The 22134-nt window shown below is 44.7% G+C and overlaps 1 protein-coding gene across 1 annotated transcript in view; it reads right to left on the bottom strand.

Moving 5' to 3' along the window:
* Positions 1-6970: 6970 nt before the first annotated feature.
* The window catches only part of PKP1 (plakophilin 1), a 41843-nt gene continuing 26679 nt past the window's right edge, over positions 6971-22134 (bottom strand). Inside the window, exons 5-13 of the mRNA XM_009478565.1 lie at positions 20607-20814; positions 19685-19862; positions 17435-17549; positions 16071-16226; positions 15791-15967; positions 13601-13754; positions 12899-13085; positions 8313-8397; positions 6971-7042 (exon numbers count right to left, since the gene is read on the bottom strand). Of these exons, the coding sequence (XP_009476840.1) occupies positions 6971-7042; positions 8313-8397; positions 12899-13085; positions 13601-13754; positions 15791-15967; positions 16071-16226; positions 17435-17549; positions 19685-19862; positions 20607-20814 (1332 nt within the window). The remainder of the gene's footprint in view (positions 7043-8312; positions 8398-12898; positions 13086-13600; positions 13755-15790; positions 15968-16070; positions 16227-17434; positions 17550-19684; positions 19863-20606; positions 20815-22134) is intronic.

Here is a 22134-nt window from a genome sequence, read left to right as displayed (position 1 = left end):
CTATTCTGGAGAAGGAGTGCTCTGTGGGTACTCTGCAGCACTCATTTTCTTTCCCCTGAATCCTGCTACAATATGAATGCATTGGAGCTAAATCACTGCATCCATCGTTGTCCCCCCCAAGAAGTCTCTGGCCTCTGACCCAGCCTCTAGAGGGGATACACGTTTCATTGCATTTAAATCATACAAGGAGCACTTCGGTTGTCTTTTTCTTGCAAACTGTCCTGTGGTCTTCGTGTGTCTACAGACTGCCCTGTCCAAAAATGGGCTTTTCTTATGGGTTCATACAAAGGATACAGATCCCAAAATAAAAAGACATACTAGTTTCTTGGTATTGATTTTACATGCTGCAAATGGATAGAGAGACATCCAAGCACGTGGCTATGTATCGGCTCCATTGCTGAGCAACTCTTGATTTCCAAATTGGAGACGTGCAGAGAGCTATGATGACACGTCCTGCCCTTCTTCAGTGTCCAGAGAGCCTGTTCAAGAATATGGAGGTAGGACTCATCTGCATTAATTTTAGACACTCTGCCTCTGTGCTAGACTTGGTAGAAGACAACTTGCTCTCCTAGCCTATAATTTATATGACCTTTCTTAGATGTGCCTTCAGCTGTGAATTGTGCCTGAAGAAGCTGCAGAATGGACATCACCAGTATGTACACAATATCAATATTTAACCCTCCCAAGGAGTTCTGGATACACTGCTCCTTAATGGACTTTTATAAGACAATTACTTAGGTACTACATTCAAAACCAATTGCAAATATGCCTGCTGCACTGTGGCCTAGAAGCAGCTTAAGTAAGGAATGATCGCAGTTGCGAATGCAATTTAGGTTTTGAAGTGCTACTGTACAAGGTCCACCCAAAACTGGTTACGAAGTTTGGGTACTTTGCCTTTGTGCTTAATCATTTAGTGCTTGCCCACCCTTCAAGAATCTCAGCAGAGCAGCAGAGGGTGCTCCTGGAAAGGAACTCTGAGCAACGTGGCATGGAGTGACGCCTGTCCCTTTTCCCATGCACAGATTCACGGGCTGTGCCAAGCCTGCCTGATAGGCTGTGAATCCTCTTTTCATAAGATACTTGTCAGTGGTAGGGATTATTCCTCAGCCTTGCCTTCCGTAAATGAACTAAACACCCCTTGTAGCTGAGATCACATTCCCCTTTGCCAGGTTTCTTCTTTGAAGAGCCGTCTTCTGAAGGAGATCAAGAGGATGCTGCTTCCTTATTTCTTTTGTAAGGCTGTCACCAGTGTTTATACACAGCGGTGCTCCCCAGTACTGGAAGTACAAAGTCTTTTGAGCATCCTGCACTTCAGCTATCCTTGTGTAGACTGGGCTTAAGTTACTGCAGGATGTGATGCAGAGACCAGATTCTTAGATGCTGTCAACAGCAATTTCATGGAGCAGGCTGGGAAGTCCCCAAAGCAGATGTAGCCTTAAATTTGGCCCTAATTGGCATGAAAAGTCTGTCCTCAAATCTTACATTTATAGAGCTGCCCCGTAATATCAACATCTGGATCAACAAAAGCCTAAATATCCACCACTGTGTACTCATCTTCCAAAAGGGGAACTTAAAAGGATGATACTTGTTAAGGGGAAATGAAGAGGGAGAATTAAACTTTACAGGCAGTGTGGGCAGTGCTTATCACATTGAAGCACAATCCCAGTACATCCCACCAGTTAAGAAATCCTTGAGGAAGGGCAGAAGGGAACTGGCCTGGTTAAGCAGCAGGAGAAGGAGGTTATCAGAAGTTGTCTTTCAAATAGCTGAAGATAAAAATAGGAAAGACTTCATAACTTCTGCCAGGTTAAACATAAACCATACTAAATATGCCAAAAAGGAGTTGAAGGAGCAACTAGCTGAAGTCAGAAGAATAAGCCATAAATAGTAAGAGCATCTTCAAATATATGAGGGCCTGCCATGGAGACTGGAGGGCCAATAAATGCTCAGAAAGGAGAAGAGCAGGAAAGATCATGTATTTACTTTTTCTAATGTGTGATGCCTGTGAGAAATGGGGAAGATTTCTACAACATCCTATACCTGATACCACTGCATACCTGAGGACTGAAGGTCATGTCTGCATATAAAATTTTGGGGAACTATAGAGCAATAAGGAAAAGGTCATAAATGACAGACAAACAACAACATTCAGAAATGTTAAGTGATACACATGGGGTGAAATAATCTCATCTTCACATGTAAATGATGGACTTGGAAATTGCCATGACCAATTGCCAAGGATATAATGGTGGAGGAAATGTGATTTGTAGCTTCATTCCTCATATTGGCACAAGGCAGCGCAGTCCAGACTGATCACTGCTGCAGGGTAGCAGGCTTTTCCAAACCTTTCAAACAGGTGCTTTATTCTTTCCTAAGACTGTGGCAAGACAACCAAATAAAACCCTCCAAAATGGGAAGCTTGAAGAAATTCCAGCAATTTTTATTGATTTCAGCTTTTCCAATGAAGCAAATACATACAGTATAGCCAAAACAAAACTCTGATACATTATTCTCACATACCTATATCTTACAGAATACACTGTATAGCTATGGACTGGTAGGCTAAGTTGGTCTCAAACTGGTGTGTGGTGAGAGAGGAATAAAACTGCCTACTGCCTTCTACTCGTCCATGAGGCTTCTGAAATGCTGGGGTGGGTTGGATTGTACATACACAAAACAAACAAAGCATTTATGAGAAAATAGACCAAAAAGCTCTGCTAAGCCCAGGACAAACAAGTATGGTATTTATTTACATGGTTGTGTGTCCTGCGCACAAATCGGGCCCCAAACTGCTCTTATTTCTGCTGCCAGCAAAGCTAACAGTGCTGCTAGCTATGGTCCTTCCCTCCTCAGTAGTTCTCCATCACTACAGCTTCGTGCTGTAGACCTGCCCTTGTCTGTATCACTGGGGCACACCCTACCGTGGCTGTGCCAAGGTATGCCCTACCTACCTTAAAGAAGCAAGAAACAGGAAAACAGCTCATCGAAGAGGATGTCACAGTTAAAAACATGCTTTTAAGAAACAATGCCTCCCTAGAATGAAAAAAAAATTGTATTGGAGGTGAAAACAGCATCCATTTATACGGGGGGAACCTCACTGAGCTCCTGAAACTGCTGGTTATGAGCAACACCAGTTACTCCGATAAGGCTGATTTTCCTTTCTCTTCTCACAATTGGGCATCAGTGTCACTTCACTGACTTGGGTACAGTCTGTAGTTCAGATTTTTAAAAGAGAGACTGAGAGGAAAATAGAGTTCAGTATCAGAGAATTTCCTGGGGAAGAAATAGCTGCAAAATAGCCCTGGGATGGCAGAGTGGTTACAATTCCCACTGCTCTCTCGAGTTAGCTATATTTTGAGGTATGAAAGCAGTAATATAGAGCATCATAAAAAAAAAATTAAATTGGAAGGAAAGTCTCTGGTCTTCCCAGCTCAAAGCAGGGATAACGTCAAAGCCACATGAGATTCCTCAGGGCTGTGCCCAGTCACTTTTTGAAGATCTCTGAAGATGGAGACAGATTTTATTTTTATCATTTTATTAGCTTTGGAAAAACAATTTTGCTGTACTTCATAAAATGTATGTGCATGATGTATCTGTCTCTTTGAGTCTAATACTTACTAATGAAATCTCCAGTACTTGTAAATTTAATTGCGAGATGATGATCATATAGCTACAGCTCTTTGTGCCTTATATAGTGATTCGGTAAATCGCATTACCGGTGAAAGCAGCAGCAGTGTTTTAAAATAAAGCTTAAATAACAGCCAATTAAAATGAATTTCCTCAATATTCCATCATTACATTTTGTAGTTAGGTTTCCCCAATTAATTTCACAGAGAAAAACATTAGCTCCCAGGACTTCTGTTGAACATGTAATTACAGGAACAAATCTGAATGCAAAATTGCACGCAACATACTTTTACACCAAAACTGTAACAATCCTGCCTGTGGATACTGCAGCCAATTTGACATCCATAGTCTCAGGTCCTGCCGAAAACACTTTGAACCATGCATCTGAGAATATACATCCAGCTAGGTAACAGCTGGCAGGTATGGCAAGGGCATGCCCATGGGCTGGGGCTCCTTTGCTGCTGTTTAAGTGCTCCTGAAACTGTCCTACCGGATTCTCCTGGTTCTAGCTCTCCACTTCAAAGGTGCTTTTTTTCTCTCTCATTTGGCTGGGAGCTCTGCGCAGAAAGCTCTCAACTGAATGTGGGTGAAGGCAAGCAAATAGTTGCTGCTCATGAAAGTGCACAAGATCAAGCCACCCTTTGTAGTCCAAGAGAAAAACCAGCTGGAAAATGAACTCCCTCTGTGGACACGTGCTCCCTATGGTCTAAACCGGGGACAAACAAGTGCCGCCATGTCTCTTAGGTCTGGAGCTGTGTCAGAGCAAATCTCAACTTCATGGACGGTTCTTTAGTGGGCACAAATCACCCCGTTTCTGGGAAGTGAATGGGGACATGTTGATTTCCATCAACTGAGGAGTCTGACACTCACAAAAAATGAGACTGTTTTTCCCTTTCTAGACTCAGCTCCATAATTTGTCCTTCCCAAGCACCTCCTGCTCCCCTAGTATTTACAAAATGGGGTCCTGTGCCCCTGCACAGTTTGAAGAAGCAATAACTGTGTGTGTGGGATAGCCAGAAAATGCTTCCCCAGCTAGTCCTTTCCCCATGGATCTGAGTTGCATCCCCTGCAGGGACGGATAGATGATATTTTTCTTCTGGAGAGAGGAAGATCAGCCTGTTTCATCACATGGTTACTGTTATAAGGAGTGGGTTGCCCTAAAATGAGCTCAGCAGCCCCCTATCACAGCCTTAGCATCACAGGGTGATCATGTAATTAAAGATACCGAGAAATAAAATATTTCCAAGCCTGACTTCACACACGTGCTTACATTCTTTTGCATATTAATATTATTTCTTTACATTGACCAATAAAAACAAAATGTGATTAAAAAGGCCACATCCCTCACTTTTTTCAGCCCTGTGTGGCAGTCAGTGATCCCAGGAGAAAAAACACTTTGCCTGTCTCCAGCTCAGCGTCTCAAATGCCACATTTGTCCAGGTACAGTCACGAGATTGAGTTGTTCTGGCTCTCAGAATGGTTCGGGACCTGGTAATATTCATGCTCTGCAGATGTGTTGCAATTGTCCCCTCACATATAGCTTCAGAGAAGGGTTACTGAGACCCGGGAGAGAATCTGTAGACGTCAATTTGCTTCTTGAGATAAAGAGTTCATGTGACAGGAAAGAAAATACTAAAAACTATTAAGAGCTCATTGGAGAAAAATTCATAAGCAGGAAAGAAGCCCATGTTCATAAATGTTAGGAATAACCAGCCTTTGTAAAGAAGAGTATTGTTGTGTGTATCTGTTTATAATGGCCATATGCAATGGGGGGACTCAACCTAAAATTGGCAATTTTGATACTTGTGGGTAAAAATAGGTTGTGACAAGTTTTTAGTGTGGCAGTATTTGGTGCATGGGTCAGGTGGAATTGGACAAAACTCTGCAAGGGGGTTAAACTGCACAGCTCACACCGACTTCCAGTGGAAGACAGGGGACTAAGCCTGTAGGAAGATCCTACTCATCACGTGTGCGCATGTGTGTTGCCTGCATGCACACATACACAGCGACACGTACATAGTTACACAGACACACTCTTTGCAAAAAAAAAAAAAAATTATTGACATCAAGAAAGTATAACCTCAATAAAAGTCCCTTCTCCCCCTAAAAAGAAGAAAATGCTTAAAAATATCAGTATCATCCAACATGAAATCCGTATGTTTAGTTTGCTTTACAGTTGAGTTAAACTCAGAAACACTCTACATCTTTAACATCCTAAGTAATTGTGAAAGGGTTGTCTTCCTGGACATGAACCAATTCCAAATTCTGAAATGGAGAAAAACAAAGAAAAACCAAAACCCCAGGTAATTAAAGCATTCAAGAAATCTTTTCATTACATTCAAAACCAACTTTTAATATTTTTTCTTGGCCCATACCCAGTTTCTGTACTGCCCATAGCTTTTTCCCCTAGACTTCCATGCTCCTCTGAGTCTCCGTGGAAACATCCCAACAGAGCAAGAAGTGAAATCCATACCTGGGCAGAGGAAAGAAATGAGCTTTTCTCCTACATGAGGACTGTGTTTAGTCTGATCACATGTTGTGGAGCGGAGAAAATAGTTAATTCTGAATAATCCCAATCCCCATCACAGAGAGACAGGATATTTGAAAAGTGCAGAACTGCTTAACGTTTTTCCCTTCAATGGGAATTATGAATCAAAAGTACCTCACAGATTCAAGCTTCATTTCACACTGAATAAAAAATCGTAACTGTGCCCTGGAAATTCGTCCCATGATTTCTTTAACCTGGTTTCTCTATTGGGATCATTCAGATATCAGCATGTAGTTCCAAATTTTGACATGAGGCTTACGGGTAGATTATTAAGTGCTCAAAAAATCACTAAAGGTGATGGTTAATGCCATGGCATGTGCTGGAAATAATTGCACGTTACTGGCACTATCTGGATAACATTATTCAAAATTCAGGAATAAAAATATTGTCAGAAAGATTCCTGTGTAAAGCCGCACCTGAGAGGACCTGGCAAAATGCAATTAATCAGTTATTGCTTGGCAAAGTAAGAAAGACACATGAGCCATAGCGCAGCAGCTTTGTCTGTCCTATGACATCTGTGCTGGGCATGTCTAAAACGCACAGCTGCGTGCTGCGGGCAACATCTGCACTAAACCCCGGAACAGCAGGACTTCTGACTTTTCATCGAAACAAATACTTTGTAGTTTGGGTTGATAGGATTCATGATGAGAATCTCACAAACCCATGTCAGGGGAGACTAAAAATAGCAAAAAGCTCGTGGGGTTCACGCACCGCTCCTTTGCCCCCAAAACCACCCCTTCCCCACGCATGAGGGCCCCATTCTCACCTGCAGCCTGAACGTGCATGGAGAGGCTCCTAAAATCTGGAGGAGAGGGTCCTGAAGGTTGTTCCAGCTAAAGATCCCATCATGTTCTTATCAAATCCTTGCTGAAAGATGTATGTGAAGAGCAGTGAGTGCATATCAGTTTCAAAACTGGTGGCTACCTATTGCTGTGAGAGAGAGCCTCCTGCCCCGCTTCAACAGCTGTCCTCCACTTAAAAAATGTCCTTCATTCTCACCGAACCTCCTCTGTGTGCCTTCGGCACATCAACCATCACCCTTATTGATGGACTTCATCTTCCTTGCATTGCTTTCCATCCACCAAGAGCTGGACTTCTCCAGCTTTACTGGAGGAAACCTTCACTGAATATTACTTCATCTTCCTCATCCTGGAAAAATGGCAAAGATACATGCATGATGCATATATCCTTGCAGACTCCCACCCTTCTTGTCTGATGTATACCTATGCAATGAACATCTGTGTGAACACAGGAGTGACTCAGTCACATCAAAATGAGTTGGCACAGGCTCCTGAGCAGAGCCTGGCACAAAGTGTGTGCTCCTATGGAGAAAGTCCCTAACTGTTAGTATGAGAATGATATTTAGGTGCTCTCTACCTTCCTGCCCCCAGGGTACTCCCCTTTGTGGATGTTACTCCTTCTCTTTAATTTGGCCCTTTACTCTCTGCAGGTGCTGCTGCTGTTGGTTTGGAAAAACCCAGCTTGTTCAAAGCAAGCCACTGGGAGCTGGAAGCTGGCTCAGAGCCCTGTCTGGCTCTGCACTTTCACAGTTTCTGTTGCAGGGAGCAAACCAAATCCTAAATCTCTTCTTCTTGGTTTAAAAGATTACCCTGACTGTACGGGTGATGTAACCACAGGGTAGCGTTATGGACACAGAAGAAAATGGGGGGACAGAGAGGAGGAACCTTGCCAGGGCTCTGCTGGGACATGCTGATCCTGCATGGTGGACTACAGCGAAGGGAATCTCCCAAGTTAGCGCAGAACGTCCAGGTCCGTTCCCAGCACAGAGCAATGCTGTGCACACAGGACAGCATCGACTCCAGGAGCATCATGGAAGAGCCCACCTAAGCTAACATCATCCTCAGGGTGCAAGCTGTGCGACACAGACACGCCGCCGTCCGCTTAGTCCCTAAAGTCAATCCTGGCAGCTGTGGTTGTGACTCGCTGCCTCTTGCTCAGATCTTAGGTGGGTGCCCGTGTGCCGAGAGCATCGTGGTCCTCCCAGGGCCCCGGGCTCCTCCCAGCTGTTGCCTGTACTCGCTGCTCAGTCATGGCCTTTGCAAACTCACCGACTTCAGTGAGTGAGTCAAGACCAGGGTTGTTCTTGTCAGCCAAAAAGCAGAAGCGTTTTCCTTACCTGCTTGAGCACACTCTGAAGCTCCCTGTTCGACCAAAGATCTGTCAGGAGGAGGCGAGCAGCTTCAGCCGCTTTTGGACAGGAGCTGGGAAGATGAAAGCAACCCCAGTGAATTATGGCAGGCCGCAGAGCAGCAACCCACATGCATTACCGACAGCCTTTAAATAAGCCCACCTCCAGCTGGGAGGCTGGCTAGACTTGATGAAGGACTGTCAATAAAACCATCCTTGCTCTCTCAGCAATGGTACGTGACAACAACCTCTGGTACCGGAACAGGGCAAATGAAAAACAGGGGAGGATTTGAGTGGAAAAATGGGCATTAAACTGAGCTGAAGGACTGTTTCTGGACCGTGAAATTTGGGAGAGGGAAAGAGAAGGGAAATGGTGCCAACCCTTCCCTGGAGTGTGTAGGGACAGTGTGGGCGAGTCTCTCAGGAGGGCAGCAGAGGAACGGGCTCCGTGCTGCCTGGTGAGGACAGAGCAGACAGGAGCATTCATAATAACAACATCTGCAACCATAAACCCTTACTCAGCACAAGTTAATAGATACTTGCTCACGTAACAGCTCCGAAACCGTGAGTCATAGCAGTACCTTTTATAATCTTGGAACATTTCATACAACAACCTAGATATAAACCTCCTTGCTGGTTCTTATCACTACTCTTGATCTGCTGGACCTCATCCTGCCTGTGGGAGACTCCTGATCTGGGTTCAGTGCGACAGCCCCAGCCTGTCTCAGCCAGGGTGATGGAGAGGTACGAGACCAGACTCAGGACCCTCCCTGTACGACACAGCTTCACAAAACATTGTGTCCTCAAAATAGTCCTCATCAGACTGTGAGAAACGGGACTGACAGTGGTCATCAGGAACAACCTGGAACCTCCAAGCACCACACTGAGTGTGAAAGGACAGGAATATAACCATATTGAGTAAATTTGGGGGCATTTCTCTACTATATGCAGCAGTTGTTACCAAAGACCTTGTAGCCTAAAAAAACTTGGCAAATTTAACCTGGCCATAAGCTCCAAAGGGATTGTGCAGCTCACACATGTTGGTTTTGCGTGGAGGACTGGGGGAGCTGCGGATAAACGGAAATTCTTGAGCAATGTTTTGGGACAGGAGAACTAGGTTTTATTGCAAAATCACTTCTCTGGTTATAACCATCCTATGCCCTGTCACAAGAATGACTTTGTTTAAAAAAAGTTTTGTGGCTGAAAAACTGTTTGTGGTTGAAAAGACATTAAAACACAATAAACCCAGAGGTATCTATGATTAGATGGTCAGTGCATGTCTTTGACACTCTTTTCCAAGAATATGTTGTTTCATGTTGTTTCTCTCTAAGCTGAGTAATCCTCTTTTTTTTTTTTTTTTTGAGTTTGCTTCTAATGGTGCCAAATATGTACTTATCCTCATTGTGACTCCAGAGCACCCCTCAAAAGACTTTTTCTTTTCCAACCAAAATTACCAGCATCTGGTATCCAAAAAACTATTGATGCAACAAAACACAGACAAGAACCTCATCAGAAGGAAATGGTGAGGACGGGGGGAAGCGTGAGGGTGCAAAAAAGACAAGGTTTTTGTACATGCATAATAAATAATGGGGGGAAATAGTGCTTCCTCAAAGAACAAAAATATCAAGAACCTTATGTATGTCACAGGAGATGCCAAGGAATTCCTGGAAGAAGGACTTCTTCAGGATGTCATAAGTTTATAAAATTGATATCAAGGGGCAATCTTTTGAAGAAATGGGCAATTGGAAATTTGCAGATGAGAAGAACTCTCTTCACAGAAAAGAATCAAGGAAAGATCTGTTTCTTGAAAGATTAATTTTGGCAAAATGTTATGGTCAAATTAAACTGCAAAATTAAATTGTGTAATATAAAAGGTGTGAAAAGTGAATGAACAAAGAGAAACTGAAAGAAATCAGTGATGAAGGGACTGTGACACAAACTGCAAATCTGATGTTCTAAAGTTACTGAAAGAGATTTTGGAGAAAAGCTTTTAGTGCAATCAGTAGAATTATTGAGAAAAATTGTAATTTTATCAGTGAAATAATATCACTTGAAAATGAGCAGAGGAATATTTTTCAGGCAGTTGGAGAAGAAAGATGAAAAGGACATCAGACATCACAATAAATCAGTAAAAGTAGCTTGATTTTCAGAAACACCAACAAAAAAAGAAGGTACTATTTAATATTTTGGCAACATGGATTAAAAATAAGGAATGAAAGAACACCATCGTCACTATGAAGCCTATGCCGTAGATGAGGATATATGCAGGAGATGGAGACGATTGTTTAGTTGGGATGCTCCAGGAAGGAGAAGAAGCCACAGCTATTGGATAAACTGCTGAACAGTTGATGCCTTTCACTCAGAATACAGCTACAAGAAACATCCAGAAAAAGAAACCTCAGCTTTGAGGAGTGCTGGTTGACATTTGAGAAGAACACAGGACAGGAAAGGATCCATAACGTGCTTCTCTGTAACCTGGAAGCTCTTCCTAAAATATGAATGCAAAATTGTTTGAGCATGTTAAACTGATGATTTACAGCTTCAAATGCAATGAGAGACCAGTTCAAAAATATAGGTAAAGAAAACATTTGTTTAGTGGCAGAAGCACGTGCCAGGGAGGCACTATGCAGACACACCAACCAAACCAACACCAATGCTGGAGGTGAGGGAAATGTGTCCACAGGGAAACTGAGGCAGATTAACAGAGAAAACTCTGCAAAATACTAACAAGGTGCAACATGGCATGGCATTCTCCACGGTGATTTGGTCACCATTGAGACCTCTGTTCTCTATTTCTCATGCTTGTGCTGGGAAGGAGGAGGTTGACAGCAGGGGACTTGCCATGCTCAGCATCAGTGTGGGGAGCATGGGGTCTGCATCCAACCTAGGCAACAGCCCCCAGTAGAGTTGTTGGACCTAGTTATTACCATCAGGGAGTGGGTGAGGCTCTTTCTGATGTAGGACTGGACAAATCCCACCCTAAAATTTCCTGTTTCTCTTCCCAGGCTATAGAGGAAAGTGGGAGAAGTTAGCTAGTTTGTGAACTAACAGGTCCAATTCACTAGAGGGAAGAGCTCTTTCACATCTGCTCTATGGGAAGAGTCTGAAATGATACGGCTTTAGTAATTAAGATTACTTCTGGACGTAAATTGTTATTTTTTCATAGGAATTGAACAGCATAAAAATCTTTGGGGACAGAAAGAATAATGATAAAGAAAGGGAATGATTCATGTTTTGGACATTGTAAGAACTAGGGAGTTTCTCAGAAGGAATTTGTGACACTCCAGAATTTAGTAACTCCTCGCAGTTTAGTGAGTCATTGCAAACAAAGCTCATCACACAAAACAGTGAAGACAATTAAGGTACGCAAAGCCCCAGTTGTGCAACGCTTCACTGAAGTAGTAAATTAGCCGACAACTGGTCTGAGGGATCCAAAGCGGGACTTTAGGCAGAAGTTAATACCATTCAAAACAACGAAGACTTAGAAGAGGGCTGGGTTTCATGTTAATTGGGCTTGTTGAAAAGTGGAAGCATATAAAAGCAGCAAACTGACCGATGTTGGTTGGCTGAGGCCCAAACTAAACAAGGAGGCCACTTCTAATGACTGAGAGTCTCTCTGCTGCCACAAAACAAGTGGTAGATTGTAAGTGGTTTATCAAAAGATGATGGAGAAGGCATGTGAATGTCTTTTCACAACACAAAACAATAGGTTATTGTATAAGGTATTTTAAAACAAAGACAGATGGTAGGAGAGATGAAAGTCTAGGAAGGAGAACACATGGTCAAAGACCATGTAAGTTTAACACCAGTTTGGCCAGAAATGAACATATAATTTGGTAAAGATTGACAAGATTTTGCACAGGGTTGTACAAATCATGGATAACAAGCAGGATAGAATTACTACCATCAAAATTCAAACCAAGTCCTAAAAGAAAAGTGGTAAAATATGTTGGGATTGCTCAGTTGCTGTAAAACATATGTGAGTGGACCAGGGGAGGCACTCATAAATACATATATATATTTATATATACGCTTCACCACAGCTGTGTCTTTGCCACTTGAGGTGGATGTTCCAACAGTAAGATGAACAAACCTGAACATTACAGCTAAGAACAATCCCATTATATTGGTGGTGCTTGAATCTCAGACCTGACCTTCATGATAAGGTTTGCAGGAAGCTGTTGGTGGGAAGCCCAGGTGCTAGGGAGTCAGGCTGCCTACTGACATCGCCTGTTTTGAGGGCTGGAATTTTTAACAGGGTTTAAGATGTTGGTCCTTCAGTTCTGTTTAGAATTTCTTAAAATTCAGCCAGCAAATTTCCTGAGGCCTCTTTAAAAATCCCACCATGGATGGCTCATGCCTGCTTCCAAGAAACCAGTGCTGAGGATTTGTGTCTACCAACATGCTTGAGTTTTTATGGCTCTCTCAATTTACAAGCACAGGGAAAGAATAATGCTTTGCTATGGCTTGGAAGGGTATTGGGAAGACTCTGGGATTAATCTGGCTTTGCACAGTGTGCATGGGCTCAAAAATGCCTGTGCATGACCCTCTCCATGCCTTCTGCCCCAAACTCACCCATTTCGGCACAGGCTTACTACATTATTTAGCATGTTGCTTGTCAAGTAAGACTTTCCCAGGTGTGGGTTGGACATGATGAGGTTCCTCAGAGTGTAACAAGCTGATGTCATGATCTCGCCATAGCTGCTGGTATTTCCAGACTGGAATGACAGGAGGCGTGATACATCTGGGAGCACCTGGTGAGCTAAAGAGGTGGAATGTTCCAATCAACATTTAAATAAAACCTAGCACAAGTGAATGATACTATTTGTGTTAGCACTATTCAGTGTAAGAATGCAGTGTTGTCTCTGGAAGGAGGCACTAATTATGTTGGACAGTATTGGCATAATAGTCATCACTCAATTTTCAGAGACAAAATGAGTGCTGCAGGCCTCTGGAAGGGCAATGACATTGGTCATGGGCAGTCAAGTCCATCTCAGTTCCCAAAACACTATCATTCTCATGTGAACCTACAGATTTGTCATTGTCTATAAACCATACCACATGCTTGTAGAGACTTTGAGATAGCACATATTTTGTTAATTAAGCCTGCAGATATCACCTGTAATTGTCCTTTTGGCCAGAAGAAATGACACTGCTTTACCCAGTTGTGGAGCTTGGCTAAGTCCTATTATGGGGTTTACAAAACAAGGTGGGCAGATTTTAGAGAGTTCGAAACTAGACGTTGTTCTGGAATCCACTGTGGTGGAAATTACTTACCCATGGTTTTGTGGAGAACAGGATGCCGGGACATGTTGCTCAGCAAAGAAGCCCCAGACCGGACAACTTCAGAGCTATTGGACTGAAGGAGCCGTGCTATGCGAGGCAAACCTTTTTCCTTTAAACCGATCAATTGGCTCATTGCGTTGGACATCTAGGAGACAGAACAGAGGTGTCTCATGACTTCTGATGCCGGGAGGACACAACTGGAATGATGTACAGGGCCAGACAAACATGACTACACTGTAAAATAAGCATCTGTATAATACCTTCTTCCGCTACCATAATGCCACTTACTTTGTCATTTACCCTCTCCTCCACAGATATTTGCAGTCAGTCTCTCATCTTCTGTGATATGACTGGTACTTCTGTCCTCCCTCTGGAGCCTGAGTGGGGACAGTTGCTCACCCAGCTGATATTCCCAAAAGCTGGAGAAATTTTACCTTCATGTCCACATTGCCCTTGCCCTTCACAATGCCCTTGCAGCTCCCTGCCATTCCACAAGTAATAGGCTGCTTTGGAATAGGAACAGCTAATGATACCTTTAAAAAACAAGCTGAAGACCAAAAATACTCATCTTGGATCCTGATCTTGTGTTTGCTTATGTAAATCTAGAAGATCTCAGGACGTAGCCAATAAATAAATAATTAATATATTGCCCACTTATTGATAGAGTTTAAACTGAACATCTCAGCTACTGCCCCACCAGAAAGGCTGCTGGAGATTGTTGCACCACCATGTTGACACAAGTCCATCAACAGTGACATGGGGATGGACGGAACAGGCTGGAAGGCAACCCTCTTCCAGTGGGCTGAGACCCAGTTTCCCTCCCACGCTCCAGGAGACACATGTGCCATGTTGCAGATTCACACCAGCAGTACTGGGATGTGTAATGCTGAGTCTGAGAAGAGATTCAGAGTTCTCCTCTATAAGCTAGAGGGTTCTAATAAGCTTTGTAAGTTTGTCCCCAGTTTCTCTTTCCTTTGAGTAACAGCAAACCCAGCAACCCACACCAACTCTAGCTCTGAGCTGGAATAAGACCCTTGAAAGGAGAAGCCACTTCTGCACATCCAGGCAAATTCCAGCCATTCCATTTGAGAAGGCTGAAATAAGTTGCTTCAACACTGCCAGAGCTGTTTTTTGTTTGTTTCTTCCCCCCTGCCCAACAGATATTCTTGTGTAATGATCTTGTCTGAAAGCCTTTTCATTTCCATGGAGCACGTAGCTCCAGCCCCATTTCTCTGATCAGCTCTACCCATACTGCAACAGCCTCTATTCACCTCGTTAGTGCTACTGTTCAGTTAAACTGCAAAAAAGAAAGTTTCCTAAAGTATTTCACATTGAAAGACTTGTAACAACTGTAAAATCAGAGTCAGCAGGTTAATGCTGTCCTAGTAGCAAAGGCTCCTTTCGTGAGTCACTCCGTGTTTCTGGGTGGAATGCTTCGTACACGTGACACTCTTCTCCTACATATGAAATAATTATCTCTTTATCTCCCTAGCCATCTTATTTAAATTGGAATTGATGAAGTTTGACACAAACAGACAAGTCGAGGTTTGTCTACGTGAACGCAGCCTGTGAGGACATGCTCATGGTAGCGATATTGGGCACAGCAGAGCCGCTCTCATGACGCGGCCCTTGCCGTGCCCTAGCTCCTGCAATACCCACGGCGCCACACAGCCCGTGTCACCTCCACGGTGCCATACCTATGGGTTAGGACATCTACCGGAGCTCTTTTACAAGCAGCTCTGATGTGAGGAGAAGCCACAATCCACAGCACAACCCACCCTGTTATTAGAGCCACCTCCCACTTAAAAAACACACACAGGCGGTACTGCACACACATCCTTTCTCTCTCCTTTAATGACATCTGTCCACATGTGCACATCTGTGCACATCCTCGCTGGTGTCCTGGGGGGAGCGCGCCAACAGCAGTAGCTGCTGGTGATATGACCAACCTAGAGGAGCCCCTGGAAAATGTATGGATCTGGGATAGACCTTTGGGCTGCTGATTATAGCTCTCCATGAGACCCTATTTTTGGCATTAATAAATACCTCAGCTGCAGCATCCACTGTGGAATGACTTGCAATAGTGCCCTGAGGTTTAAGGAGGACATTTTCCTTTCTGATTACTGTAAGGTGCTGTCACGTTTGGCTGAGCATGTGTGCGGAGGAGAGAGGAGTGCTTACCAGCCCTCGGCTTGCAGTGAGGTTCTGCAGGGCTCCAGCACAAGCTTCCAGGGTGGCATCCTTCTTGCTCTGATCCATCAGGGACAGGTAGGTGCGGATGGCATCAGAGTGGTAGAGCCAGCTGGGTCCTTTGGGTTTAAAATCCTCCTCAGGAAGGGGGACACCGTACTCGTCATTCTACAAAGAGATGAGAAACTGGAAGCTCAGATCCTGCTCCTTGCTTGCAGCCCCTGCCTGGGGCTGAATATCACATTTCCAAGCCCTCTGCAGCACATCTTACCTCCATTTTACCACTCCTGCTGTTGAAGCAGCCTGTGAGAGTTTTGTCCATATAAACACTCCGGGCCATGTGGTTGAGCTGGGTGTATTTGTTGGGAACTTCAGCATCCAGGCGGTAGGAAAGGTTGTGCAGGATGCAGATGCAATTCTCCACAGACTGAAATCACCCCCAGGATAAAAATGCAACCATCACGTTAGGCAGAAAAATATGGAGCAGTACCTGCTATAGCTACAGAGAGGACATATACCATGCCATAATTAGCCTTTTTAGCAGTTATATTCTATAAGCTCCTGACCCTGCTTAACGTAGCAATGGATGGGAAGGAAGGAGGTGGAGCAGACATGAATGAAGGCCACGTAGCCCAAATGCTGTACCATGGCTCTCAGTGAGCTGACTGACTCAGTGAACTTTGTTAGGTCCCACTGCCACAGACAAGTTGATAAACAGGAAAAGAGAGCATGAGTGCAGAGGGTGGTTATATCAAACTGCCCGCCATGAAAGGCCAAATCTTGAAAGTCTTCCTCTTGCCTTAGTCAACTTCCAGTGACTTTTTCCAAGTCACAGCTACAGATTAGGGGACATTTTTTACCAAGAACAGGCTTTTAAGCCTCCTTTACCTGGATGTCAGAGCACCTAATGTAAAGAGCAAGGGAGAATTTTCACTAGATACCTGTAACCAACACCAAAACATGTGGTAGCATTTCCAAAGAGCTGTGTGTGCTGCTGAAACTGGTGTTCTTGCAAAAGCCATCTCCAAAAGAGGATTTGCTCAATCCTGAGCCCATTTGAAATAATTTGGTACTTTGCTGGGCACTTTAGGGTGTCTGGCTAATATCACAGGTGTTGAACTCCTGAAAATGTGGCTATAAACAGCATTTTGTCTGAGCTAAGTGCCATTTACAGATAGCAATCAGAGTCACAGTGAGGGGACTGGCAGAAAGATGCCAGCTCCTGGCTTCTTGCTGAATGTGATGCCAGTCTGGGGCTTATAAACTTGAATCCTGCTGGATGAAGAGATGTGGTGGTGGGAAGAGCAAGAGATGGAGGTTAAGGCACTGGAAGGGTCCCAAGGTGGGAGGGGAAGGGAGGAAAGCGTACCGGGGGCTCAGGGGCCAAAATATTTTGCTGTGTCTCTGTGTTTGGTAAAGAGAAATTGTAAAACCCACCTCTACTTCAGGCCCAGGGCACAGAGGACTTGCAGTCCTACAACAGATCACACTAGGCTTTGGAAGCACAAGAGCAGCCACAAAGAGCCCAGTCCCCTCTTGTGTTTGTTTGAAAGGCATTTTGAGATATTCCCAAAGTTGCAATTATTAACTACGGGGCTGAACTCTAGCAAACAGCTCAGGGTGAGCATCTGGTACCTTATCATCGGGTCGGTTAGAAGCCACGCAGTTCTGGGCGTAAGTCATGACTGAATCAATCAAGCCAGGGTAATTCCTCATGGTCTGGCGCCCCATGTCTGCAGAACTCAAGTTTCTGAAGAAAGCCATCACAGAGCATGTCAGGAGAGAAGGAGAAAAGAGGATTAGTTGGATTCACTTACTAGTCTCTATGTGCTCTGTTCTGGCTATGGCTGTAATTGAATTTAAGGATATTTTTGTAGATTCAGCAAGGCTGGTGTACTGCTCTCATTTTGGAGGCCTGCTGTAGGACGGCACTGGTGCATAGCTCTCTTGTTGCTCTTTAGGATTGATTTCATCTAGGAAAATGTCCTGTTAAGGAACGCTGCATAGAAGACATCCTCCTAGTGAAAGTAACTATCAGCAATATTTTGCCTTAGAGGCTATGCATGTGACATTACACAGACACATCACCGCCTTGGAGGTGTTTCCATAGAGAAGACTGAATAAAGATCATCTTGGATTATCGTGAAAATCAGGAACGTGCAAATGGTTATAAGCATGGAGCTACAGAGGATCAACAGCAATATTTGCATAGGGCAGAGATGCTGAAGAGCAGCAATTGATCTGACCGGAGGGATTGACCAGTTTGTAATGTTATAATGTATTCCTGAGCACTGGTTGCTGCCAGGACAGGGGAGTTTTTCCAGTAACAGGAAATGTGGTTTTTTGTTTTGTTGTTTTTTTTTTCTTCCCTGTTTTATTGCCTTGTAGCTTGCAAATGAAAAACAAAGAGAGGTTGGCAGTCGTTGTGAGATATTCACTCCAGGCGTTCCAGAACTGGATTTGATGTTCACTGTGATTTGCAGCCTCCTCATTAACATGAATTCATCTGCAATCCAGAAATGCTTGAGCAGCAATGGCTCAAGCCCAGGGCAAACCCAAGGCTGTTCTCATCTCTGCATTATGATGTGGCAGGGCTGTGAGTCAGAGCAATCCCGGCTCACCCCTCGGAGCAGAGGCCCTGGACCCAGCCGCCCTGCTTTCCTTACTCAGCTTGCTCCCCAGTCCTGCTCCCCCCAGCCTTCTGAGCTCCCCCGCTGACCTGCATCTGGCAGTCTTCACTGGGCGTGTTGGATATTACTGCCACAGACTGCGGTAAGTCTCAGGAGACAGAGCCTGCTTCGAGTTAAACTCCACGAAAAGCTCCTTTTACAAGGTATCACCATACCCTTTCGCTCATTTTAACGGGCTATTTTGTGGCATCAGTGGGTTGAGATGGTCTTAAAAGTGGAGCACCTCATATGCAACGTACACCACACATACCGACGTGCAACTGCACGGGGAAGGTGCCTTCCAAGACAGGGAAGGGAGAAGCACTCACTATCTTTCAGACACAGCTCCCAGCCACAGAAGACGATAGCATCACGTCTCAAAAGGCCCCTACCATATTCACTCATTTTGTTTCCTAAGCAGATACAGCTCCTACTAGCTGCATGTCTGGTAAGGGTGCGGTCGTCACTGCGCTCCCTCAGGGAGAGCTTCAGTTGATGAAAGTACCTAATTATACAGGGTATTTTTTTTCCCCCACTTGTTCCCAGTGAGACAAGGAGCTCGCATCCAAGTGGAGGAGGGTGGTAGGAGAAACAGCAAGTCAGGGCGAAGATCCTCTACAAAAGAGCTCTGGCTTTTCTGTTAAAAAAAATAAACTACTCCGGGCTCAGTCTGCACCTCCTGTTTTGTAGCTGACCCACCTGATGAAATGAGCCAGGAAAAGTCCAGGGCAATGGGACCGCTCTGTACTAAAACATCTGTTACAATCAGTGGGAAAATGCTTGTTTTCCCAACACAGAGAATTCTTTCTTTTTGTCACCTAAAACTCAAACCAGTTTGTTTCCTACCAACCAAAATTTTTGCTGGAAGCCTCAAAAATCTAAGGGCAAAAAGTGAGAAGTTTCCTGGTCTGAGCTGAACACTGTCAGGTTTCAGTAGTGCAGCTCTCCCATGACAAAACCACATATTTTTTGAGCAGAGACTTAGCAAGAACAAACTTATTTAAAAACAAACAAACAAACAAACAAACTACTAGGAAAAATATTTTACATGTAATTCTTTCTGCACCTTCTCTCCATCAGGAAAACTTTATCTAGGAGAATTTTTTATTAATACAATTGCAGCAAGCGTGTCTTTAGCTTATTCTAAGATGATTTAGACAGCTTCAGCTGTTCTCAAGAGACACAAGGTACAGTAAGTGCCTGCCTGATAACTCACCTCAAACAGCCTGTAGCATTGAAGAATACTTCTGGGTCAATAATTTCTCTTGTCCTATTGCAGTTGCCATCAGACCAGCCAGAGAAAGGGATGATAACACAGTCTGTCAAGACGGGGAGGGCCTCCTGTATCAACTCTTCTTTTAATTCATCAGTGGAGGAGAGGTTCCAGAGCAGTCCTAGGAAGGAGGTGAGAGACAAGCTCAAGCAGAGGTCACCATGCATTAGGAACTTTCTTTAGGTCAGAGTGAATTCCAGCAACAAAGTCCTTCTTCACTCCATCCCTCTTTGAACTAAGGGTGCAGAGGCTGCTCTAAACCTTAGTCTCCATCCAGCCCTATGGGAGACAGGCAGGATGGGCAGCAGGAACATGGTATCATGTGGACGTGGGCGTCTAAGCATCCTCCCTCCTCCCAAAATTGGTGTTTATTGCCTTTAGGTTGCAGGGGGAATGCATCCAGGGATCTCGTAAAGGCTTGCACACAAGACCTCAGTCATAGCTGAGGGTGCCCTGCACCAACAAACACATATCAATCCTCCAAGAAAAGGTGAGACACTGATGAGATAACCTGCCCAACCATATTGGGATTGCCAGCACCCTTGACCTTCCCTGGGAACAACACGGGGGCCAGGGGTGCAGGAAGGCATGGGAATGGCAGGGTGGCCACAGCTCGGGGGGAAACCTGGGGCAGGTACTTCACCAAAGGGCACTTATGGTGTGAGAAACCCTTACGGGACATTGAAGGGCCAGGACCTCCTCTGCCTTCTGTTTTAGGTTGCCATTTGCTGTGACAGGAGCATAAAATGTCCTCTTTGTGATATGGCAGCATCATGGCTACTGGGGCTTTACGTGCTGGAGTAACAGGGACCACAGGCAGGGAGGAGCACGGTCCTTGTTGAGGGCTTAGCAGTCTGCTGTGTACCTGTCAGTTGTTTCTGAATTTCAGTGTTCCCTGTCCTCCGTAGGAGGCTCACACACTCCCTTATTCCATTCTGCCGCCGGGTTTCTATCTTGTTGGTTGGATTCTTGAAGACCAAATTTCGGAGAGCTCCAGCTGCCGCCCGCTGTACGTTCTGGTCTGTGCTGCGGAGCAGCTCCACAAGTTTAGCGATTCCCCCCAGCCGATAGACCTGTACCAGGAAAGACAAGCTGCCATCAGCATGGTGTGCAGAGTATTTCTGGGACAGGGACAACTCATGGCAATGCAAGAAGTCAGTATGGCACATACTCGGGGGAGCTGGAAAAGCAGGCGTGGCAGTAAAGGATGGTTAGAGCTTGCAGATGGCATGTCTGGTTCAGGCCATAGGTCATGAGCACAAAGGTGCTGGCCTTGAGGTTTAAGCTTAAACTCTAGAAGTGGATGTCTATGAGTAATGGCCGCGGACTGAATCCTTTGCTGATGTAAATGTGCTTGCTCCCACAAACTTTCACCTGCCTCCATCAGTTTACATCGGGTGAAAATGTTGCTCTGCCTATCTGTAGAGGCCATTTATAGCAATATAATGACATGATGTGGTAATTTATCTGCATCCTGAAATCACAGGCTGAGCTTAGAGGGATGGCCATGGTACAGTGTAAACACCCTCGAGGTCAGCCAGAAGCATTACTGGGCCACACTCCAGCACTCAACAGGGGCAGCATCAGGAAGGGGTGTGAACCCCGACCTGCAGGACACTGCACACATGCCGGGAAGGTTTGAAGGCAAATTCCTCCAGCTGAGCTCTCCAAAATGATGAGGGTTCCTGCTGTAGGATGTCCTCTGTGCCAGGTGTCCCGGGGACATGATCCCGCATGAAGCCCCTCCTGGCACAAACCAGCCCATTGGCTGGATATTTGCTGACAATAAAAAATGAATGAACACCTTTTAGAAAGGAAAGAAAACAAGCGTGCACTCGGATGACTCACATACCTGCTCTGACACATCTTTCTGGGAAGCGATGGGACAGGCGGTGCTCGGAGAGTGTTTTCAACGGTAACAAAGGGTGTGGCCACCCCACAATTAGTGACTGTAACGTGGGCTGGGGTACCTGCACTCGGTTCAGCTGCAGCAAGGGCACAGAGGTACAGCCCCACTGTGCCAGCATGTCCAGCTCCACTATTGCATCAGGAAATGGAAAGCCACCTCTATAGGGATGGCATCTTGATAAACCCATGTTTGCATGACTGCAAACACAGCAGGGTGGGGATAAACTTTTGTGACAGTCTTGCTACAGCACATCCATCCTTGAGACTGCCTCCTTTCCCGCATGCTGGCGTCAGTTTAGTGATAGGAGAATAATAGCATAAGAAAAATAAGCTGTGCTACAGAAAGGGCTTCTGTTGCATCAAATATCTTTGTACATCATCACTAATTAACCCATTTGCTTAGATGGCTGAAAATGGCTGAAAATGGCTAAAATGGCTGAAAATGGCTGAAATGGCTGAAAATGGCTGAAATGTCAGTGAGCAAT

This window comes from Pelecanus crispus, chromosome 17, assembly GCF_030463565.1.
Source record: "Pelecanus crispus isolate bPelCri1 chromosome 17, bPelCri1.pri, whole genome shotgun sequence".
Taxonomy (NCBI): Eukaryota; Metazoa; Chordata; class Aves; order Pelecaniformes; family Pelecanidae; genus Pelecanus; species Pelecanus crispus.
Note: the sequence above shows the minus strand (reverse complement) of the source record. Positions and strands in the feature narration are given on the sequence as shown.